Source organism: Enhydra lutris, unplaced genomic scaffold (assembly GCF_002288905.1).
Source record: "Enhydra lutris kenyoni isolate GAN:26980312 unplaced genomic scaffold, ASM228890v2 scaffoldscaffold12, whole genome shotgun sequence".
NCBI classification, from domain to species: Eukaryota; Metazoa; Chordata; class Mammalia; order Carnivora; family Mustelidae; genus Enhydra; species Enhydra lutris.
This window is the reverse complement of record NW_019154096.1, coordinates 30320185-30343686: the sequence shown is the minus strand read 5'-3', so window position 1 is coordinate 30343686 and position 23502 is coordinate 30320185. Positions and strand designations below refer to the sequence as shown.

The 23502-nt window shown below is 42.5% G+C and overlaps 1 protein-coding gene across 17 annotated transcripts in view; it reads left to right on the top strand.

Moving 5' to 3' along the window:
• LOC111144685 (potassium calcium-activated channel subfamily M alpha 1) overlaps positions 1–23502 on the top strand; it is a 726020-nt gene that overhangs the window by 666710 nt on the left and 35808 nt on the right. For 10 of the 17 annotated variants that reach the window (XM_022499102.1, XM_022499106.1, XM_022499095.1 and 7 more), the window contains 2 exons: positions 17832–17945; positions 22672–22802. In XM_022499102.1, the coding sequence (XP_022354810.1) occupies positions 17832–17945; positions 22672–22802 (245 nt within the window). Of the gene's footprint in view, positions 1–17831; positions 17946–18702; positions 18784–22671; positions 22803–23502 lie in introns of all 17 variants that reach the window. The other 7 variants (XM_022499098.1, XM_022499101.1, XM_022499090.1 and 4 more) reach the window with 1 other exon arrangement.

Below are 23502 nucleotides of genomic sequence, written 5' to 3'. Positions count from 1 at the left end.
ATTGAGATCTTGTTGCATATCTCCAGTAAAGAGTTTCTACCAGATAGAAAAGCCACACAGATGTCACTGGATGGTGTGTTATGAGAAGGCAGAGGCTGCTTTGGGTGGCAGTGATTGGGGATAGGGGCTCTAGAGTAAATGGAGTTGAATTTGAAAATAGGAATGATTATCAATAGGTAAGGGGTCTCCAGGCAGATGGAAGAGGCTGAGGCAGAGTAAGAGAAGGCTCATAAGCTAGAAGGGCCAAGCAAGAAGGGGCACTTGGTTGTGTGTCTGCTGGTGACAAAACAGAGGGGCCTTAAAAGGTCTCAGGGTATCAGAGGAAAGGATTGTAGGTGGTGAGGTCACTGTTAACCTGGATGGCCCTCAAAAGGATGGCCTGGTCTATCATCTCACTCATTTCCCCACCCCACAAACTGTCACAAATAGATTGAAATGTGTAGCCCAGCACCTCACACCTAGTAGTGGTTTGTGGAGTGAGCAAACAAATGATTTAATCCCCGTTTCTGTTGTTTGTAGTCTGTGCTGTCTTTGCTTGCCCTCAAATGAGATAAAGCAGCTGGATAGGTTGTTAAATATCACATCCTTTCCTTCCAGGCTTTAGTCACTGTCCATTCATTTGACTGCTGGCCACCGGGCAAGGGCTACAAAGATCCAGGACATTGAACTTGTCAGACTTGTCCAAACATTCTCTAGTAAATTACCCTAGTCCTTTCACCTTTACTAATAGCTCCCAATTCTCAACCTTTGCCTGGGCTCATTGCGGGGGGTTTTGCCCAATACCAGCCCAAGGCCTGAAGAGACTATGGGACCGAGACCTCCAAAGTTCAGTAAAGGGCAGAAACCATCTCTGCTTTTTGCCTCAGGGAGTTTGAATGTTTTCAGAGAGCTTTCCTGGCCATGCGAGAGAGACACTTCTCTTTGCAGCAGACTAGCCAATGGCACCGGAATGCCTGGGCAGGAAGAGTTCAGTGGATGGGTTTTGTCCCTCTAATTTAGGATGCTGAATCGCAAATGGGGCTGTCAGAGTGACGACACAATCATGTAGGGTCAGGGACTAGGTTCTAAATCCTCCTTGTGGCTGTCATGTGTTATTTGATTTTGGATAAACTCTCGTACGATATCATTTCTTCATCTATGAAATAAGGTTCGTTAAAGTGGCCCCACCTAAGTACCCTGGGGATCATGTGTGAATCTACAGAGGTGATGGCCGCAGAGGGGTTTTTGTAAAACAAGAACAGCTGTAGAAACAGGATTTGGTATCAGGTTGAACATTGGCATATGTGGGTTCTAGAGCTAACAGCTTGGGTTTGAATGTGAGCTCCGCCGCCTATGAGACCTCTCTGTGCCTCAGTTTCCTCTGCAAACAGAAATTGCACCTGGCTCATCAGATTGCTCTGAAGAAAATAAGACATAGGGTTTTCTCTATTCCATCCCATACCTTCACATGAGTCAGAGAAAGTCACTCCTAAGACACCTTACTTTCCCATATTGACAGATGTTCTAATGTGATTGTGTTTGAACAACACACTTGCCCATTAACTGCTATGAAAGGAACACTGTAATAAATATGAATATATACCATATCCATGGATGAGTAGTGGCTACTTAGATGAGCCTTCACGACCACACGGGGCCTCCTGTATTTACCTCTGGGATATCTGGGATGACCACAGTGGTGCCTACTCAGAGGACCTTCACAACCACCCTTGACAATCTGAATGAATGGACACAAAGCTCTTAGTAACTGGGATGCAGTTCGAAATCAAGCAACGTTAGCTATTTTTTTAAAAATATTTATTTATTTGACAGAGATCACAAGTAGGCAGAGAGGCGGGCGGGGGTGGGGGGGCGGGAAGCAGGCTGCTGAGCAGAGAGCCCCATGCGGGACCCGATCCCAGGACCCTGGGATCATGACCTGAGCCGAAGACAGCCGCTTAACTCACTGAGCCACCCAGGCGCCCCAACGTTAGCTATTTTTGTTATTATGCTTGGATAGTTTTACTATGGTCTTTCATTCCCCCCCCCCCCCCCCAAAATAACAAATGGCAAGAGAGGGTTATCCATTTGTCCTTAGCGGCCAGAATAACTACTGATTCTGCTTGTCAGTAGATATGCACAGAAAACAAATAATGGTGGCAACCAAAACATCTCTGGGAGGTGGGCAGTCCACGTGCAGTAGATTTACAGATGCTTACAGAGGAGCTGAAAAACAGGGGCAGATTGACAATGGCCATGGGATTTTCCCTCCATGGATAGGCTAGTGTGGCCCCTCACAATGGAAGGTTCTCTGTGAAGCAGAGAGGCTCGGCCTCACACAGCTCACTGCCAGTATCCAGAGTTGGCACTGGCAGAGGATGGCCTGTGCTGCTCCAGCTAAGTGATAGTGACACCTGTCTTCCCTTCTTGGCCTCTTTTGTCCTTAAAAAAAATAAATTAAAAAATATAAAATTATGTTGGGCCTCAGCCAGGAGACGAGGGGAACTTCTGGTTTTTAATCAGGGAAGGGGTCTTGGATGCTTTTAAGTACCTAAAATGATGGATCTTCTCTTTATTCTTCCCCTTACCTCCCCGTAGTTGTATGCAGAAATATTTGCATACAGGTTCAACAAGTTTGCCTAGCCTGTAGGTTTTCCACTTTAGCTGCGCGTGGTGATCAACCAGGGAACTTTTTTTTTTTTAAAGATTTTATTTATTTATTGGACAAACAGAGATCACAAGTAGGCAGAGATGCAGGCAGAGAGAGGAAGGGAAGCAAGCTCCCTGCTGAGCAGAGAGCCCAATTCGGGGCTCAATCCTAGGACTGATCCCAGGATCCTGGGATCATGACCTAAGCAGAAGGCAGAGGCTTTAACCCACTGAGCTACCCAGGCGCCCCAACCAGGGAACTTTTAAACTTCACCCAAGCCATGCCCCAGAGCAATTAAAGCTGACCCTGGGGATAGGATGCAGGCAACAGAGATTCCAAGGTGCAGTTGGAGTTGAGAAACACAGACCTAGCCTCTCCGTCCTCGTCACTCAGGGTAACCATGTATGATTCTCACACGGGGCTGCTGATTCTGTAAGCTTCCACCTCCATGGACCGGGCCGCCTCCCAAGGCTGCTTGCAGGGAGGTTTGCAAAGCATGTCGTGGACATTATAAAAATGTGAGTTATGTGAGAAATGAACTTTGACTCATGAACTTCCAGGTGGTTTCCAGCTATGGGTGCACGGGAGAGGTCAAGGCAGGTGGGTGCCTAATCGGCAGAGAAGGAAATGGAGGAAGTTTGAAAATCAATCAAATCCTGGGTATAGCGACAAAGAAGGAATGTCATGGGTGAAGTTTCACACTTAATCTATAAACCTACTTTTAATAGGCCCCCAGGAGATTATAAATTCATGGTGTCTTTCTTTTTATTGAATTATATGAGGCCGTTCCACATTTCTAAAGGAAGTCCAGGTGTGTCGTTCATTCATTTTTTATTTATTTATTATTTGCATTTAGGATACTTTAGATTTTTAAAAAACCCTCTTTTTATGAGCATTAATTATATACCATGCAAGGAAGCAATTGCTTCTATGTTATGAAATATTAAATCAAAATGCTTCCTGTTCCCAGATGTCCCAGAGATAAATACAGCAGTATTTTGAAGCCCCTCTTGGAGCTGTTTTGCCTGCAAATTTATTGTTTTGTCTCCATTTTCAGAAAGCCCTGTTTTCTGTGAAGTATAGCACTCTAGGTAGTTTTTAAGACGCAAAGTCCTCTGGAGTTGCCTGTGTCGGCAACAACTCTTATGTAGATGGCACACGAGGGATGGCGCAGTGATCGGCTCCTTTAAGATGACAAATGGGCAGGGAGTGTTATTGTCTTTGATTGCACGCCTTACATCATCTGTATGTAGGAATAAAAGGGCCATACTTTATCTTTAGCCATTTTATAAATATTTAAGTCCTTATAGTTGCCTAAAGATATTAAAGCATATTTTACAGTAGTCGGAATATAAATATTATATATAGCGCGAGATACCAAAGTAGTTTAATGAATTCATAATTTTCTGTTCACATTTATTGGAATGTGTTTTATGTTCCAAAAGTTCCATTTAAAGAATAAGATACCATTCTGCTTCCTGACAACACACCGAGGTGTTGGCCAGCATTTCGGGCGGGGTCTAGGTTCCCGTGCCTGTGGAGGCTTTCATTAAGAAGCAGAAAGGCAGGAAGTCATGGCACTGGGATATATTTCCTCAATCTCTACATTTAAAAATACATATCAATAACTTTTTGAGTAAACAGTTCTGGGGCTTATTTAAATTACAAAGCCTTCGAAAGAGAAAACTTTTTATAGCCCCTTTCCTCTATTTCAAGAAGATTAATTCAAAAAACCTAAGGAAGAGCAATAAAGATGTAGTTTGCAATTTTCCTGTCCTCCCACCCCACCCCCTTTTGCGAACCCTGTCTGCCAGTTTCCAGCCTGATTCAGGGTATTGATTTGAGCAGTGACTTCCCAGTGCTTTCTGATCATGTCTCCCTAAGTTAAAGAGTTCCAGCGTGCTCCTTACTTTTCCTAAATGCAAGGGCGTGACAGGGAGAATATTACTGCATCTCTTTTCAATTTTCTAGTGAAATATAAAGACTTTCCTCTTTAATATTTCACAAAGTTTCTCCAGTTCCCAGTGGGAGTCCATGCTGGGTAATGTTTGCTAATTACCAACAACAAAACTAGACATACAACGCTGGTAAATTACCTGACCCTTTCCATTTTAATGAGACAACAAGGATTTCGCGAAGTGATGTTGTTTCACTGGTTAATGGTGTCAGCAATGTTGTAATTGTGGGTTGAGACACATTAGCTGAACAACCACATGTAGAAAGGGCTTTCTCTTGACAAGCCCTTTGGAGACTAGAACCGTATTATCATTAAGCCTTTGTCATTTGCATGCTGCTAATCACTTACTTTATTATCCCGAGTATCCATTGTCTTTCTTTAATTGCTCTTTAAATTAAAATTAAAAATAGTTCTAAAGCCCACAATGGCTGGGATAGCATCTTGATTATGAAGATAGCTTCAAGAAAATGGAACAACTGGTAACATATTGCTGGGATTATGAGAGAGTCCCACTGTTATGTACCATGCCTGCAGGCCCCACGGGCCTAATTGTGGTGGTTTCTCTTCCTTTAGCCCATACTGTTTGTTTAATAAATGGTTATTTATGGCCTTTTTGGCCATTATAGCAACTTTGGAGAAAGTACATCCTTCTCACTGGTTTGGGCCCTGCAATTTCATTCTCCGGGCAAAGATATAAAATACAATTGAAAGGCAGGATCTGTACTAGAGCCTCTGAAAAGAGATCATCTTGCTTCTCCTTGCTAGTGTATTCTATGCAGGTTTTCTTTTAAAATCTGGGGTCATGGGAGAGACATAAACTTCAGAGCTGGAAGGGACCTTAGAGTTGTCCCCATTTTCCAGATGAAGACACTGAGGACCAGAGTGGTTGCAGTAACTATAATCGTGGCTTTAAGAGATGAACCTGGATTGTCTTATTACCGAGGAGGCTTCTGATGGGAGGGTTGTGCCTCATGGGTGACTCCTGAAAGAGGATATCATGTCATGCCTAGAGTTGTGATATGCAAGCTGCATGGTTGCCAAGATACAGTGCATTTAGCTTGTGCCTCTTGTATGCATACATTTGTGTGTTTGTTGATAGAGACTGTGTGCTAGGATACTGGAAGAAAGGGCTTGTGTCTTCTACTTCCTTAACAGGAAAATGACCCATGGATGACTCTGTGGTCATTCCTGAATATCCAGTGATTAACCCAGAATTATCAGGGTTCCACGTCATATACAATGCCCCAGAATTAGGACAACAGGTTTTTTTTGATAACCAGAAGGGATTGGGCGTTGCCTTAACTGCCTCAAATGAATAGATGGGAAAACTGAGTTTGGATAAGGCATTGAGTCCTTCTAAGTTGTCATAGGGAGTTAAGGGTTGACCTGGTTTAAAACCCATGTCTTGGGGAGCCTGGGTGGCTCAGTGGGTTAAGCCACTGCCTTCGGCTCAGGTCATGATCTCAGGGTCCTGGGATCGAGTACCGCATCGGGCTCTCTGCTCAGCAGGGAGCCTGCTTCCCTCTCTCTCTCTCTCTCTGCCTGCCTCTCCGTCTACTTGTGATCTCTCTCTGTCAAATAAATAAAAATAAAATTTAAAAAATGTTAAAAAAAAAAAACCCATGTCTTTTGATTCTCTGTCCACGTCTCTGACAGTATTACTAATCTGTTGTTGACATCATCATCGTCATCCTTGTCACCATCATCACCAAATAGGTCAGTTCTTAGGAAGTGCTTACTCTGTTCCTGGCACTGTTGTAAGCAGTTTGCCTGTATTATTTAACTTACCTAATCTGCCTGACCTGTTACTCTCCCATTTTACATATGAAGATACTGAGACACAGGATTTAAGAAAATTTCCCCAAATCACAAAACTAGAAACCAAACAAGGCAACACTCAAACTCAAGCAGTCTAGCTCCAGAATTCAAGTTTTTAAACCTCAGCGTTATGGTTCATCTCACGTTGTGGTCAAGGGATATTGATTGTAGTGTAAACGACTTTTCCAAAATCAAATTAGCACCAATCAGCCTCTTCTTTAGTGAAGATTTGTGGGTATGGGGCATACCTGATCCCAGTTATATACTCATCTGCCAGCAGAAACATATATTCAGGAAAGCCTTTAAAACTTAAAAGAAAAAATTTACAGGGCTTTCTGTTAAAGGACTATCAAATGTTTGGAACCTGGGCTGCTCTCTCAAGCCAGGCGTCCTGTCTCAAGAACCCTTCAGAGACAGCTGGTTGAAAGTTGTCGGGGATGGGATTCTGCTTTTCCTGAATTGCTTGGCAATGCCTTGGGTCCTTGGCAAATCCATCTCTTACAGCTACTTAATTTTCTGTGCCCTTAAGATATGGATGTTTTAGTTTGCCTGGGATTTCATAGCTCTGGTTTTTGCTACACTGGCCATTGGTTCATATTAAACCAAACAACTGGGGCCCATTTGGCATTTGGTGTTTTAAAAAGTAAAAGGACATTTGAACTACATGACAAATGCTGGAAAACAAAGCCCATAGCACTGAGAACATAAAGAAACTGTTTATAATGTAAAGGCGGTTACATTTTCAGTCAATCTATCACTTTAATGAGCTCTTTGCATTTCTTTGATTAATGCTCACAAAAGGGGGAGAAAAAAAATTGATGTAATGGAAATGAAATGCTATAGTCTTGGCAGCACAGGGGAAGTTTCTGTGTGTTTTATTAGTATCCACTGCATATCACTGTCTTGCAATGTATATGTCTACCTTTTCCCTGGCATAGCATGCCTCTAGTTTACTGGAAATGTGATCCAGCATGAAAGAGGAGACCCCATATTAGTGGCAAAACAGCCTTTGACCTCTTGTGGTGGCAGTAAAAAGGGAGGGTCCATTACAGGAATTCTGATTAATAATAATAATAAAGAAAAAGGCTGGCATAGTCCATGCCTTATTGAAATGAAGAACCTAACAAGTATGGAGACCAAAAAAAAAAAAAAAAAAGGAAACATTAAAGACACTGAAAAAAAACATTTAAACATTAGAATGTGGTAATTCATACATAATTTGTAGTAATTTATTTGTTCAGTTTAAAGTAATATAGAAAATGGAAAAAGTACAGAAAAAGATGTCTTTGTGAAGTAACCAAACGTGAGAGAGAAGTTAGTCAAGGCCGGCTTCCTGGAGTGGTGAAGGAGGGGCAGGAGCTGGGTTTGGAGGAAGAGAGGAAACTGCATTTCTGAAGTAGGTGAGCCTTGGAATGAGAATCAGTAGGTGGCACTCCTCTGTGTGGGATATCAGCTCTGATTGCTCCTCCCCCCCAACCACGTGCCAAGTGCTCTTTAGAGCTGTATGAGCATTCGGCGACCTTTCCTCTGAGTTTGAGTGGCCCTTAAAAAGTGGAGGTTGACATAGAAGAGACCTGGGAACCCTGAAGACTCACAGGGCAGAAGGAGAGGGAGAGAGAATCCCAAGCAGACTCCCCACAGAGTGCAGAGCCCTGCAGTGAGCCTCAATCCCATGACCCTAAGATCATGACATGAGCTGAAACCAAGAGTTGGATGCTCATTTGACAGAGCTCCCAGGCACCCTGCGGACTCTCCTTTTAATGTGTAAACTTCATCTGGTTACTTCTATCCTAGAACCTTAGTTCCCCCCAACTTCTAAACCAAGTGGGATCTCAAAATAACACTAAGGATCTTTAGAGCTCAACAGGGTACATCCACCCACCATATCTCAAGTCATAAAGATCCCATGAGCTTTCAAGCTTTTTTCTTTTATTAATTTATAATTTTGATCATTTTTTTTCTCATGGCACAAATAATATATATTCATTTTAGAAAATTTAGCAAGTACATATAAGCAAAAAGAAGAAAACACACATTCACTATAATTTTACCCCTTGGACGTATTAGTGTTGATACCTTAGTCTTGTTTCTGTTAGATATATTTTCCCTTCCAAAAGGGATCATATATTAGTATATAACCTGTGTTTTTCCACAAAATATTTTATCATGACCATTTTCTGTTATTAAATATTTTTCTGCCTTATGTTTAGTGGGTTATACTTAACATAATCAATTTCCTAAAACAGAACATTCCTGTTGTTTTCAATTTAACATTGTTACTTAATAACTATGAATGAAGACTGTTGTAACCAAATCTTTAATATAAGGGAATTATGGCCATACACGTATTTTTAGAAGTGAAATCACTTAGGCCAAAGGGCACATAAAATTTTAAGTCATTTAATTTGTATCACCAAAGTTTGTCTTATTTTTAAGTTGTAAGATGAATGCAGAGGGGATTAAAAAAAAAAAACAATTGACAAGTTGTGGAAAATCCACTATGACACCATGAGCTCTGGGGCAAATGAAGACATTAGACCAGATAAATACTAGATTTCTTTCCAAATCTGTGTTTTTAGTTGTGTTTGAGTTATGAGTAATTTTGTCCTTCCTTCCGTCCTTCTTTCCTTCCTTCCTTTCTTTCCTTTCTTTCTTCCTTCCTTCCTGACTTCCTAACAACATCCTAACTTCCTTCCCTCCTTCTTAACTTCCTTCCTTCCTTCTTTCTTTTGAGAGATAGGTATTGGGACAGTCATCTCTTCAGGCTTACTTTAAGGAAAGACATTGCCTGCTTAATGAAACTTAATGAGCAAACAGTTATAGAGAACTTTGGTTGGTTGGTTCGTTGATTGATTTTGCTTTGGTTGGATTTAGACCCAAAACACAAATTCTAAAAAAAAAAAAAAAAAAAATTAGGTACATTACACAATGGGTAGAGTCAACTTCCTGAGGTATTCATCAAATATGGTATCTAGCAAAAAGTACCATCAAACAATATTAATGTTACTTATTGTAAATAGAAGAAATAGAGGTTACACTGACCCAGGTTTTGTGCCTAGTCAATGGAAGTGAAAGGACAGTTTAAATGAAGATACAGTTATTTCTTTTAATACAAAATCAGACATGCATGAGCTATTTCACCAAGCAAACTGATTTTCTGTCTGGAACATTTTGGTAGTAAGAGATAGACATTCAACTCAAAAAGGCTTAAAGAAAAAGGGAATCATAGAACTAAGGTGCCTGTGGCATCAGAGCTCTGTCCTGTTCTCTTCACCCATTGATGATGGGCTAACTGGTCACCCGCATCCCCATACTTACCTCCTTCTGGCTTTGCAACCACAGCAAAAACCCACAGTCTTTTACACCAAGTCCTGGGGAGAGCACAGGTTGGCCCCAGCTTCGGGGACAGATTCATCTTAAACCAGCCATGTGCCGAGGATATTGGGGGACCATCTTGCTGAACTTGTGAAGTCATACTGTCTGTCTTCATGTTGTCACTCCTGTGGCCAGGGTGGGGACAATGTTGCCCTCCACCTCGCCCCACCCATTATGGAATGGGTTCCTTGTGTGGAGAAGGACTTGGAAGCAAAGAATCAGCTATCCTGGTTCTGCCAACTGGTTCTGTGACCTTGAGTACAGTAACTTCTTAGCTCTAAGCCTCAGTTTCTTCATCTATGAAATGGAGAGATTGATTGAGGATTTCCAAAGCTCTTGGGTCTCCAACATAGAGTGATTGGTAAAGAGGCCAAGGAGACCCAAAGGTGCGGTTTAAGTTTCTCAGAATTGTCTCTTCATGTGGTTTCTAAGTTCTGTTTTTAGGATCAGGCTTGGAGCAGTTATCAACTCCAAGCACATGAGCTATTTGGTCGAAATTGGCAGAGACATTCCCCGCCACCCCCCACCCCCACCCCAGCTCCGCAACTTTGTCCTCCAGTGCCCTGTCTTGGGCTAGCACACCTCAGGCTCCTAAACAGAAAGCAGTGGGGCGGAGTACCCTTTGGACAGTCTCTGAAGATGCTGCCTTGGTAGATTATTTTTTTATTGACTCAACACTGGTCAGCTGCCTGGCCTTCATGACTCTGGGACTCCAACTTTGTAGGAGGTCCCAAAAACTACTATGAAAAAAATATTACTAGGTTCAACTAAGATTTTCCCTTGACTGGGTTGCTCTTGCAGACTCTTCCAAAAATCTGTCTTCCAAATCAAGACTCTGCATGTGGATGGTCCCCTTACAAGTTAGGCAGCAAAAGCGGTCATGCTGCTCTTAACGGAATTTTCTTGACTTCAGCTGCTGAAGAATTTGTTGGAATACATACTGCAAAATGACTACTGTGGCTATTACTATACTTGCTCAGGGGAGCTATTCAAATGCCTCATTTATTGGAGCTTAATAGATTAAAAGTCCAAATTGAGTCTCATGATATAAGCCTAATCAAGCTCTAATCTGCATAATTTTCCCATAAGCAGCAATGGGAAATTTGGATAATTTATGTTTCAGTGGTTGCCAATCATGTCTTAAATAGCATTGTTGCATTTCCTTATCAAAATATTTTTATTGATCTTCACTTCATCTGACATTTCACTTTGGGTTTTTTTTTTTCCTGGCATTAACAGGAAATTTAATTCATCTCATAGATGATGTAATATGAGATGTTTCTCTTGATTTTAACATGTCTTTATAGATCATTTTTAACGGTGATCTTTTCCTTTTACAACTTCATATTGAATACCTGTCTCAGCAAAGCTAGATGACTTGACCTAATTTATTTCCCTAGTTTAACGTAGCATATGGATTTCTAACCGTCATTTATATGCACACAATAAAAGATAATTTGGCCCACCATTTGAACCAATTCCTTTATGTTAAATCTATGGGGGTGGGAGAGGCACTTACCTTTACTTCTCCATCTATTCTAGGGGAGGTGACTGATAAGAATTTCCATCTCTCTCTCTCTCCCTGGAAAAGCGTTGGGATTTAACCAGGGAAGATTTAGAAAGTACTTTGTGTTTTCCCCCATGGAAAAGTACCGTAATAAAGCATTTATTATATGTGCCGAGTTGTGCATGCTATCGTACCAAAGCAAGTTAAGTGTAACTACAATGGGTCCCAGTTGTTATCTGCTATTGTTTAAAAGTGAAAACCACAAGAGTGTACGACTGGCTCAGGGTGCCTGGTTGGCTCCGTCGGTTAAGTGTTCGACTCTTGATACCAACTCAGGTCTTGATCTCAGGGTTGTGAGGTCAAGCCCTGTGACTTAACAACAAAAACGTGAAATTGGCTCAGGCCTCCAAATTGCCCACCTGGGTCAGCCCTTGAGAAGGAGGGAGCAGTGCACACAGGGGGAATGGCAGCATGGACATGGCTATCCACGGGCTCCAATGTCAGCCTGCCTGGTCAACTCCCAGATCTGCCATTTACCAACTGGTTGTGCTTGAGGAAGTTCTTTGACTGTTCTGAATCTTATTTTCCTTATCTACCACATGGGGATGTTAACAGTGCCCATCCTCATGGAGTTGTTCAGAGGGATAAATGAGGTGGCTCATGAAAAGCCCTTAGTTCAGTTTTAACACATAATAGAAGACATAGCTTGGTGGTTTAGAGGAGACCTGGGGTCAATTTACTGAGGTTCAGCTAATTAGATCTGCTAATTCCTAGGTGTGCACCACGGGGCCGGTTACTTACCTTCCTTGTGTTTCGGTTTCCTCACCAGCAAAATAGTTGTATCTACATAGGATGGCTCTGAGAACTATAGTTACTACACGAACAGAGTTCAGTATATAGTAAGCACTCAAGAAGTGTTGGTGAATTTTTTTTGTAAAGTTCTGTTTACACCTATCTTCTTAACTCCTAATGATCATAATCAGTCTGGTTTTAGAACACTCTTGCCTTTGTTTTGACTTCCCTATAGACAGTGATATTGAGCCTCATTTTCTAATGCACTCCTCTCTGCATTACCTTGGAACCCAATCCAAGTCTAGAAGTCTAGCCATTCCTGATGGTGTAAATCTTGTCTGAGCCACTGCCTTTTTTTTTTTTTCCTACAACCACATGGTACTTTGTGGATGCTGCACACAGATGCCCAAAACAACTAATAAAAAAACAAAACCTTGATGATCTCCTTTGTATCCCCTTCTATCTCTTCTCCTTGAACTTCTTGGGATGGTCCCAGTGTTTGTTAATTCTTTAATTTTGTAACTGAAATGGCCTTGTCTCATTTAACTAAAGGTCACTTAAGTTACTTAAAGTAACCTCTGTTGTGGGGGCTGAGTGCTACCAGTTCCTGGGAATAACCCATATCATGAAAAGAACATCAGACACTGCTGATTTTGTTCACCTGAACCCACCAGTGGCACATACCGTTAGGAATGCAAATGCTGGAAAAGAAGCCAGAGAGTAGTAAAAACCATTTTAGGAGTCTTGGAACTCAAGAAGGAAGTTTTATATTCCTAAATAATTAGAGTAGGGGGAGAGTAGGTCTGAAAAAAGAAGGCTCCAGAGAGATTCTACCGTTGCTATAAGGAATTAAGAGACTTTCTTAGTCTTTCTCAACAACTGGCCCCCGTTTTCAGTGTACCTAAAGAAAATCCTAACCATCTCCCTACACAAAAATCTTTCAAAATTTTTGAGTTACTGAATTATATCCTTAGATATTTTGAAATTCATTTTTATCACTGAAGTGATCTAATTATTCCTACAAAAATGGATTCACACTGCTCATTGCCTTACCATTAATTTTGTAGGGTTTTCTCTACACGAAAATTAAAAAAAAAAAAAAAATGCCAAAATCTTCCTCGATTCTTTATCCATAGGGAAGAAGTGGTGATGGGTGCTATACTTTTCCACAAATACTTACTGTGTACCTAGCGAAGTATTATCTCCAGTAGTCGAATTTTTGAGTACTTGCTTTGTACCAGGCATTATACTAAATGTTCTGAATACACTATTTCATTTTATCCTTACAATTGCTCTACATATGAAATACTTCCAGTTTATAGACAAAGAAACAGAGGCTTACGGAGTCAGAGCTATGCTCATAGTTATGTAGCTCAGAAGTAAATGAATCAGATTTTGAACCTAAGACATCTGACTTCAAAGGTCATACTTCTAACTATTCCACTCCATTTCTTCTCTATGGGCAGGCATTCCAAAGACAATCTAGGAAGTTTTAAAAAATAGAAAACTCAGTCTCTGGCCTGAAGTTCTCATATAGCATGCTGAGTGCGCATGCTTAGGAGGGGGCGTGTTGGGTCCATTTATGGCTAATGCCTAAAGAATGGAAAGGAAACATAAGCACCTCTCATCTGCCCCAGAGGATTGGAATGGGGAGGGGCTTTCACTTTAATGAGATCAGGTCATCTTTGGAAGTCATTTTTAGCTCCAAACTTGCCTCCTCTGGCCATGCTCAACAGAGAGAACGGGGATATATCTAAAGAATCAGGAGGCCATCTCCGTAAGAGTGACTGAACTTGGATCTTTTCCTGATTAAGAACTTCTCATCCTATCTCTCAGACACCAACATGCTTAGTCCTCTCTCTTGGCAAAATAAGTGTTTGTTTCTGAAATTAATTTCTCAAGTGTTAGTTTAACTATTGAAAGGAGAGTTTGCTCATTTCACCATTCTCCAGTTGTAGATTATGATCCCTGGAGTATATTTTATGGGCCCGTGCTCTCTCATGTGGAACTGGAGTGATGTTTTATGTAGAGAGACTTAAAGTTCAACCAAAGATGTGTCCATGCAGCAAACAATGATGGGGTAGGGAGGAAGACAACTGGACACAATTTAGAGCTGCCCCTTTATCAATGGCTGCTCTGACAAATGGGGTAGATGCCATCAAAGGCCAGAGTGCCTCCTCTCTTCCGGAGGAAGGTACCTGAATTTCTCTTCTCTCCAAGGCCATTTAGGGAATCTGGGTCAGCCCTGTCATTTCAAACCACAGGTTTTCCATATTAGGACCTCTAAGAAACCAATGGTGATGAATTCTGTTTATCTTTCACACAACTCTACGGGAGGGGGAGGGAAAAAAAAGGTGAAATCTATTTCTTTTGTCTCTGCTTTTTGCTGTGAACAATATGTAGCTAGAAAAGGAGCAAAAGAGAAAGACCTTATCATTGCTGAAGTTTTCTTGCCAACAAAAGCCCCCTGTTCTTGGGGTCATGCATAGGAAAGAGAAGGAACTTTTAATGGAGAGATGTCTTGGACACCCACTGTAGTTTGTCAGTTGTAGACGCTAATGGAGCCAGGCTTGGCGACTAAAGGGGAAAATGGAATATGAAAGCAAAATGAAATATGCCTATGAGGCAAGCATGTCATTTCTAAATGAAGGTTTCATGCAGAGGAGTTGAGTCTTTTCACAGCTGAAAATGGAATCTTTAAATAAGATAAAATAAAAGGATGCTGTGGCTTGTTGCACGTTCTGTAATGAAATACAGTTTTCCTAATACCGTGTGACCTGCATTTCTCCCTGTTTTATGGGTGCTATTCCTTGACGTACAGACCCGTATTTTCTCAAGTCAGCATTTGATGATGGATGTCAAAATACAGGCCATGTATTATGCATATAGCATTACCGATGTAAGGTGTTTACTTGTCAAGTTGAAGAAATTCAAAAACGTCATATCCACCGAATCTGCACGGCTGTCACTTGTAGTTTTTCATGCTTTTGAGTGAAACTTCTGATGGAAACAGTTTAGTTTTCCCCTTCACTATTCTGGGGAAGAAAACAGCTAGCATTTAAAATGCATGTTTTTGGTTATGTGGTTGGCTGAAAGACACACATTCCAAAGTTTAGAAAGATGGACATTATACTGTCACTCGACATTACTTACCCTGTGCACAGTATACCCACATAAAGAGTAAAATTAAGTGCAATGAGGGAACAAACAATAAATGATACTTTTCTTCCTGAAAGTATGGCATTCAATAGTATGAAATTTATACACAGGAGAGCAGGAAATAGGGAGACCCTTTTATATTGTGCTGGCATTTCATGCATTATGCACCTCGAAAACAACAGGCAATTACGGAGCACCTGTCATTTCAGTCCGGATAGACGGAGCTTCACATGAACTGTAAACCAGAATCAGCCCACCACTGCCACAATACTGGAGACCAAGTCAGGGATCTGGCCACATGGCCTATTTGGAAGAGACCTTGGAAACTTAGCAAGTGACTTTGTATCTGCAAATCTTTAATTCACTGGTAAGCCCACCTAGCCAATCCCCGAAGGACAAAGAAGGGAAACCAAAGTGAATGTGAATATCTGTCTGCCTGTCCTCTAAGGTTGGGAGCAAACTGGGTCTTACAGCCAGCACAGAGTTGATGGTAGCACTTGCTACAGCCATCCCTGGATAAAATTAATTTTCGCCAAATGAATATATGGGGTTAAATAAATGTCTCATGTTTATAGGTCTCTATGCACATGCTTAAAGAGGCATCCGCTCAGCCTTGAAGTCGTGGTTGGGCCAAGCTCATTTTAACATGTCCTTGGGATTTGGGTCTGAGAAGCCCAAATGGCAAAAGTCAGAAACCAAGTAGGCTATTATCCAATGTCCTGTGCCTGCATTTACTGTATGAGGTCTGTGTTTGGCAGGTCGGGGAGTTCTGGGACCTGCGACAAACCAGGGGAGTGGTAGTCAGAATGAATTCTGCTGCAGAGGAAAAGAAAAGAAAACTCTTCATTTGGGCTCACGCAAAAGGAAAAATACATACAGTTGACCCTTGAACAATGGAGAGTTGAGGGGCACTAGCCCCCACCCCCCAGATACAGTTGAAAATACATGCATAACTCAAGTCCCCAGAACTTAACTATTAAGAGCTTACTGGTGAGTGGAGCCCTACTGGTAAACATAGACAGTCGAGGAACCTACATTTGGTATGTTGTGTGTATTATATCCTATATTCTTACAATGAAGTAAGCTAGAGAGAAGAAAATGTTATTTAGAAAGTCATAAGGAAATTACATTTATAGGGATACATTATATTTATCAAAAAGAATTCACATATAAGTGGATCCACACAGCTCAAGCCTGTGTTGTGGAAGAATAAATTACATACATATAAAACTCTGTGTGTGTGTGTGTGTGTGTGTGTGTGTGTGTGTGTACAAAACCAACGTATCCTGCCTCAGGATTTTTTACGATAAAAAAATTATATGTACATATACATATAATTATATATAAAATATGCACATGATCTCATTATCATAGTATATATTATAATCTCATTCATATATACTGTATGTAAAGTCTCATGAATACGAAATACTGAGGTCAGTTGGTTTTGGCTCTAAGGTTAGCTAATTCAGTAACTCAATGATAGTTCTTTCTATTTTATTATTTATTTATTTATTTTGCGAGAGAGTGAGAGAGTAGGGGAGGGGCAGAGGGAGAGAGAGAGAATCCCAAGCAGGCTCGATGCCCAGCACAGAGCTCAATGCAGGGCTCAATCTGACAATGACACTGAGATCATGACCCGAGCCGAAAACAAGAGCCGATGTTCAACTGATTGAGCCACCCAGACACTCCCTCAAGGAGTTATTTCTGTTGTTAAGTCTTTCCATCATTCATTCAGCCAGTCTCATTAAGCTGGCTTTGTCTTCAGCTGATGCCCATCCCAGTTGCAAGATGGCTGCCATGGTTCCAGGCACCACAGGTACAACAGCAACGTCCAGTGAATTAAAAGAGAATCTCTTAAGAGAATGTCTTCCTGCGTGTTCTTTTTAAGAGTAAGCAAACACTTCTTAAAAGCCCCCAAGCAAATTTCTTCCCACTTCCCTTTGACCAGAATCTGTCAAGATCTCTGACTTGAGTCACTCACTGGCAAGAGAATAATCGGTTAGTTTATGGTAATAGTCAGGATAGGTTAGGTTATGCTGTGATAACAACAACACCATGATCCCCAGTGTCTTCGAGCGACACAGATCACCTCTTTACTCACTCAGAATGCTTTGTGGTTTGGGTTGTTGTCCAGAGCTACTGCCCAGTCTTCGTCTCCATAGTAACCCAAGTTCCCATGGTTGCCACAGTCTGGGACAGGGGGCAGAAAGTCAAATGTTTGTACCAGAAGCAATGGTATACACTGTTCTATTCACTTATCATGGCCCAAAGCATTTTCTGTGTCACATGGAGGCACAGAGGTACAATCTTATCTACCTGGAAGGTGAGGGGAACAAAAATCTGTGAGCAAGATCAGTAATTGGTGTAGAGACTCATTTTTAGGGAGCTATCAAGGCAGGTTAGAATTATTTATAATGGCCTCCTACTTTGTACTTCACAAAAGCAACACACAAGAGTATATTCCGTGAGTGCTAATTGTTGATCTGTAAATAATGCATAAACTATTTTTTATTGTGTATGTATATTATTCATAGTATTCCCAAGCTTTCCATGCCGCTGACTTTTCTCCCTCTCTCTTTCTTTTCTACTAGGGTTCACACCTCCAGGAATGGACAGATCCTCTCCAGATAACAGCCCAGTGCACGGGATGTTACGTCAACCATCTATAACGACTGGGGTCAACATCCCCATCATTACTGAACTAGGTAGGAGTGAATCTCAGCTTTGGGAAGATTTTGTTGTCCTCTCTTCCAGCCACATAGGGTATGCGGGTAGCCTGTTTCTTAGCTCCTTCAGCATAGAGGGCTTTAGTAGGGTTTGTTTTGGGGGAGGTGGAGAGAGGTATGGGTAACAATATGACAATACCAAAAGGAAAACTGATCTATCTTTCCTCCGCGATGAATAGACAGTTTCCTTCATGCTGGTCACTGTTCTCAACAAAGCTTGAGATGATGGATTTGAGATTGGGGCATAAATTAGGGAAGGGGGAGGAAAGGAGGAAAGGCATAATCCATGGACTCTTTCTGGTGATTTTCATTGGAAGCACCTCCAGACAGCTCCTGCAATCAGAGCCCTCCACTGAGGTACAAAGCCTCAGGTCGAAGCCAGACCCATTCTGAGAACTGGGTGGAAGCAATGGGCATTTCATCTATCTTAGCTGAACTTCTCAACTAAAGGCCATTGTCCGTGAATGCCACTCTGGCCTGAAATATCATGGAGCTTGGATGGCCATGATCACAGGCCAGTGGAATGCAACTTTTAATCCCGAAGTGGCATTCCCTCCTACCATCTGTGAATTTGCAAAGCTGCTGAGTGGTGCCTTCCCCCCACCAAGACTACTAACCACCTATGGCTCTGGGTCCCCTTACGTTACAGTGTGTCCTCTGTTACTCCCTCACGCTCTCTTTTTCTGTACTTTCCTCCACTCCCTTTCCCCAACCCTTAAATGCTGTATCCAATTAGCTAAACCTGGCAAGTTGCCTTTGGTATCAGTCAATCAGGAAAAAAACAGTGGGACGCACATTCTAATGATAACCGAACTGGGTAAGAAGCACTGTTTTCCTTCACATCAGTATCTCCTTTTGTTCTGTTGTTGGTGTTTCCAACTCTCATTGGCTTGTTTTTTCTTTCATGGGCTGTAACAGAAAGACTACCCCATGGCACTGCTTTGACTGTGTTTTATTTGTGGCTCTGGTTGGAATCGACTGTCTTGTTCTGGCCTTTCTTAATGATTTTTTTCCCCACACAGCATCAGTAAAGCTTTGATCACACCCATCTGACCTGGCAGTTGTTTCCAAAGCATCTTTGCTCTAATTCATTTTCTTTGGCCTGGGCCTTCCCCCACCCCTTCTATGTGTCCCCCTGCTCTCCCGCCTTCTCCCTTATAGTCCTCTTCCAACAAGCTGTCAGTTTGACTGACATGTCTTCACAGCTCTCAGAGAAGTCAAAGGAGAAATATAAAAATTTTAAGATAAGAAACCTAAGACGGAGCCTTCCCTCCAGCTGTTTATTTTCCTTTATTCTGACTTTATTTGCCTTTTTTTTTCCCCACTATGAGGCCTTTTCTCAGAAGCTGAGGCCATAAAAGCAGTCAGTTCCTAGGGGACATTTCCTTACGAAAGTTAGATTTCAAGAAGGGTGCCAAGGACGAAGGGTTAGTGGCCACTGAGGCCCAGCCCTGCCCTGTGGCCCCTACCTGGCTGGTCCATAGCCTCCCAGAGATTCAGAGTGGACTTACCAGGAAGATGAAGGGTCCTGGTCATGACGACATCTGTCAGGCCCTTCACGCTTCCCTGTGACTTGGTTAATAACTCTGTAAAAGGCGCCCATCAACAGCAGGTCTCAGAACTGGGGATTGATCTTCTAAATAGAGACAGTGGAAGTGCTGTTCTGTAGAGGGGTGGATGGGGAGGTGGGGAGCACCTGCCTTCCAATGACTCACAGATGAAATGAACAGACCATTCTCTTGGCCCCCAAATATATTTCAAAATAAGAGAGCAGGCTTTTAACACAGTCATCTTGCTTGTGAGGTGTCTGGAAACTAAGGAATAAATTGTCCGCCATTCAGCACTGCATTATTGTAGACGGAGCTATTTATCAGGACAAATTCACTCAGGTCAAGGAGTATTGCACTATTTTCTGTTTCCAGCAGCAGGAGAGGTGTCTTTTTTATGTTTAGAGAAGTTGGCTAAAAGCCTAGGTTTCTGGATTGCTCTTCTCAGGACCTAAGGGTTGTAAGAGGCCAGGGAGCTCGTGCAGCCCAGACCGCTGGTTGGAAAATTCATCCAGATATCTCCTTCTCAGAAACCTGCAGCTGCATTTCAAAATCACGACTGCCAGGGATTTCTTTTTCTGTTTTGAGTTTGTGTGCTACCAACTAACTAGGATATCTCGATTTGTGATTAGGAGAAGAGAAAAGAGAAGGCTTGGGGCCCCAAATCTGAGGCAACGATGCAGGCATTCAGTTAGCATAACTGACTCTCCCATAGCCTTCGTCCCTCCCCAGATTTCTTCTCTGAGTTCGGACAACCTTCCATGTGTTCACACCGCCCTTACCACCTACACTAAGCTCTATTTTCCTGGTGGTCATACCACCTTAAGCAAGCATACCATCATTGTCTGACCACCTCGCTTCCCCATACCCCACCAATATTTACTATTTACCTACATGTTCTGAATGTGGTCTGCATCACACCAAACAAGTCAAATGCCTTCTAAAAAGCATAGAGGGAAGCCAGGTTTTTAAAAACTCTGTAGTATATTCTAGTCTTCATCCACCTGGAGAGTTTCAATTGATGATAGTGGGCCAGAAGCTTCTAGACGTTCCACAAGAAGGACATTTGTTAAAGCTACTTAACCTGGTTCCCAGTCCTCTATGACCATAAAACATTTTGGGTGCGGGGGGAGTTTTAAAAATCACCTGTTAGCACCACATAATTACTGTTCTGTGAAGTAGGCTTTGGGTAACACTGATTTCCCTCTGAGATGCTCCCAGAACTAGGCCCAGGATTTTCATGGAATCCTGGTTCCTGCATCCCAGTGACCAAGATACCTGGCTCGCTGACAATCTAGTCACCTCTCCCTTCCAGTGACCACTTCCCCTCCAAGTACACTACCAGCCCTTCCATGTGCTCTTGAAAAGAGAGAGCAGACCCTACCTCTTTCAGAGTGTCGATACACACACCATCCTTGGCTATCCCAAGTAATTAAAACCATGCTTCTCTGCATATTGTCCAGAGTTTACATTTTCTGATTCATAAAGTGGTAAATGGAGGGAGGAGAGGAAAAGCTACCATTTGACTCTATAGGATCCCCGAGCAAGGCCTTACTCGCTTCTGAGAGAGGCGGAGGGAAGCTGGGAATTTTCCAAACATAGTAGGGTAGACAGAGCATTTAATCAGAAAGGCAATCTTGAGATAAACTAATGCTTATCAAGGTCCTGGGCCAGGCTCACCAAGTACAATCTCCTAGGAGCCTCCTGACAGTCTCATGAGTGCTCCTAGTATTTCTCCCACTTTACAGAGAGAGAAACTAAGGTCCAGAATGATAAAATGCATCGCTTGTACAGAGTTAGTACAGAGGCTGGGTTTAAAGCTTACTTGTCTGATCCTGCATTTTGTACTTTTACCCACCAGCCTGTAATTCAAGTGTTGCTGAGCAAAGATGTTCCCCCATTAAAATTTTTCTCTAGGGAAACAAGATGGTGTCATTTAAAACTAATTCCATGCCTAGCCTGATATCCTATTATCATTTATTCTGCCTTATACAATAAACAAGCAAAGGTTGAAAAAAAAAAAAAACCAAACTTATCCAAAAAGTTATGCTCAGGAAATAAAAAATTAAAACAATAACTCTAGGAAAGAGAATTCACTACTGATACATTTAGAAAGGAATCAGAAGAAGGAAACCTCATCTATTCTTTTCCTAAAAGTGCCATAATTATCCAAAAATCACAAGTGCTCATCTCCTCTCCCACCACACACTTTCTTCCCTATTACTTGCTCTGCAAAACTGATAATTTCTGAAGCCAAGATGGGAATGGAAATTAATTTGTCATTTAATTTTTAATAAGTTAAAGACATCTAGTGATACAGCCAATCAGTCTACACGTGCCTGCCGGAGGAGTCCTTGAGGAATCCTCAGATGGAAATGAACTACAGCATCAAATGCTGCTTCTCCTAGAGCTGCAGCATCTAAAAGATTGAACTGTGTAGAAGGGGAAAGGGAGAACGTGGGCGTCCCCATGCAGCTCAGAATGCACAGCAAGTCCTTGTCAGCAAGCAGCCAGAGACAGCCAGGGATCCGTCCCAGCTGGGGTCACTGTTCTGTCCAACAGGGCCTGTCGGCATGGGCCTGGATTCACGGCTAGGGACACCTGACCCTCCCTGGGCCAACCCCAGGCAGGCTGTAGGTCCTGCCTGCAGGTGAATTCCTTGCTTTTTGCCTTTGCTGTGCTCCTAGTCTACTGCTCTTTGGTCTCGATAAGTTGCTTTCTTTTCCTGTGGCTAAACTTAGCATCCCAGCATGGCTACTCATGGCTACTCATCCTTGAAATACATCCATCTCTCAAAGGACCTGGTGACCGAAAAACACCTCAGGGTGTTTTTCGGTCACGATTCTAAAACTATACCAAAGGACTGACCAGCACTGTTCAGCCATTCTCCGGTGGTCTGCTGTGGAGCAAGGCTGCTTGAACTCACTGGCTCTCCAGGCCTGGGAAGCTTGAACAATCACACAGGAGCAGTCCATTGAGTCCACCGGCTCCCACCCCAAGATTCATCGACAGCTTCTCCCATGCTTTTCTCTCCTTTCCAGTGACTTCAGTGTTGTTAAATCAGTAGCCTGCTCTCTTCCTGGCTTCAGTGTTTGTGTGTGTGTGTGTGTGTGTGTGTGTGGTCTTTTGAGCTAATTCTCATTTCACACTTTTTCTAGTGAACGATACTAACGTTCAGTTTTTGGACCAAGATGATGATGATGACCCCGACACAGAACTGTACCTCACGCAGCCATTTGCATGTGGAACAGCATTTGCAGTCAGCGTCCTGGACTCGCTCATGAGTGCGGTGAGTGGGTGTGGGATATGGGAGAGGATCACCTCCAGCCTCCAACGTCAACAGCCTGGGACTAGAGCTAGAGCTCCAGGGGAGAGCATGACCACACAAAGTGATGGTGATCTAGAAGGGCATACCAACGTTTGCCAGACCATTGTAGAGATAAACGTTTGATTATGAATTCTTGGAAGTGTGAGGAAGATAAGAAAGGAGATTTTGTGGGGAAGAGAACCCCCCCCCCCCCGCACAGAAGGAAAGCAAATGCAAAGTCCTAGTGGTGAAGGAAGCTGACAATTTAAGGAAGCCAAAGAAAGCCTTTGTAGCTGGGCCACAGTGAGAGAGGGAGAGGAGAGGATGAGGCAAGTTTGGACCTATAAGACCAAGAAACCCATTTTCATGGCTTTGGCTTTTTTCTTAAGATCATTGAGGAGGCCCTGAAAGATGATTTTAAGCTGGCAAGTCGGTGTGATCAGGTTTATGTTTTAAGAGGATTGTCTTGGCTGGTGTGTGGAGGATGGCTCTGGAGGCAAGATGGCAGCAGGAAATCAGAATATGGGACTATCAAAGTTTGGATGAGGATAGAGCTGGCAGAGCTGGAGGGAGATGGGTACTCGAGTGGTTTTGGTCAGGAAGATTGACAGGGCTTGAGGACAGGTTGAATATGGGCAGAGGATGGAACAGGATGAAGTGTCAAGGGTGACTCCTAGGTCAT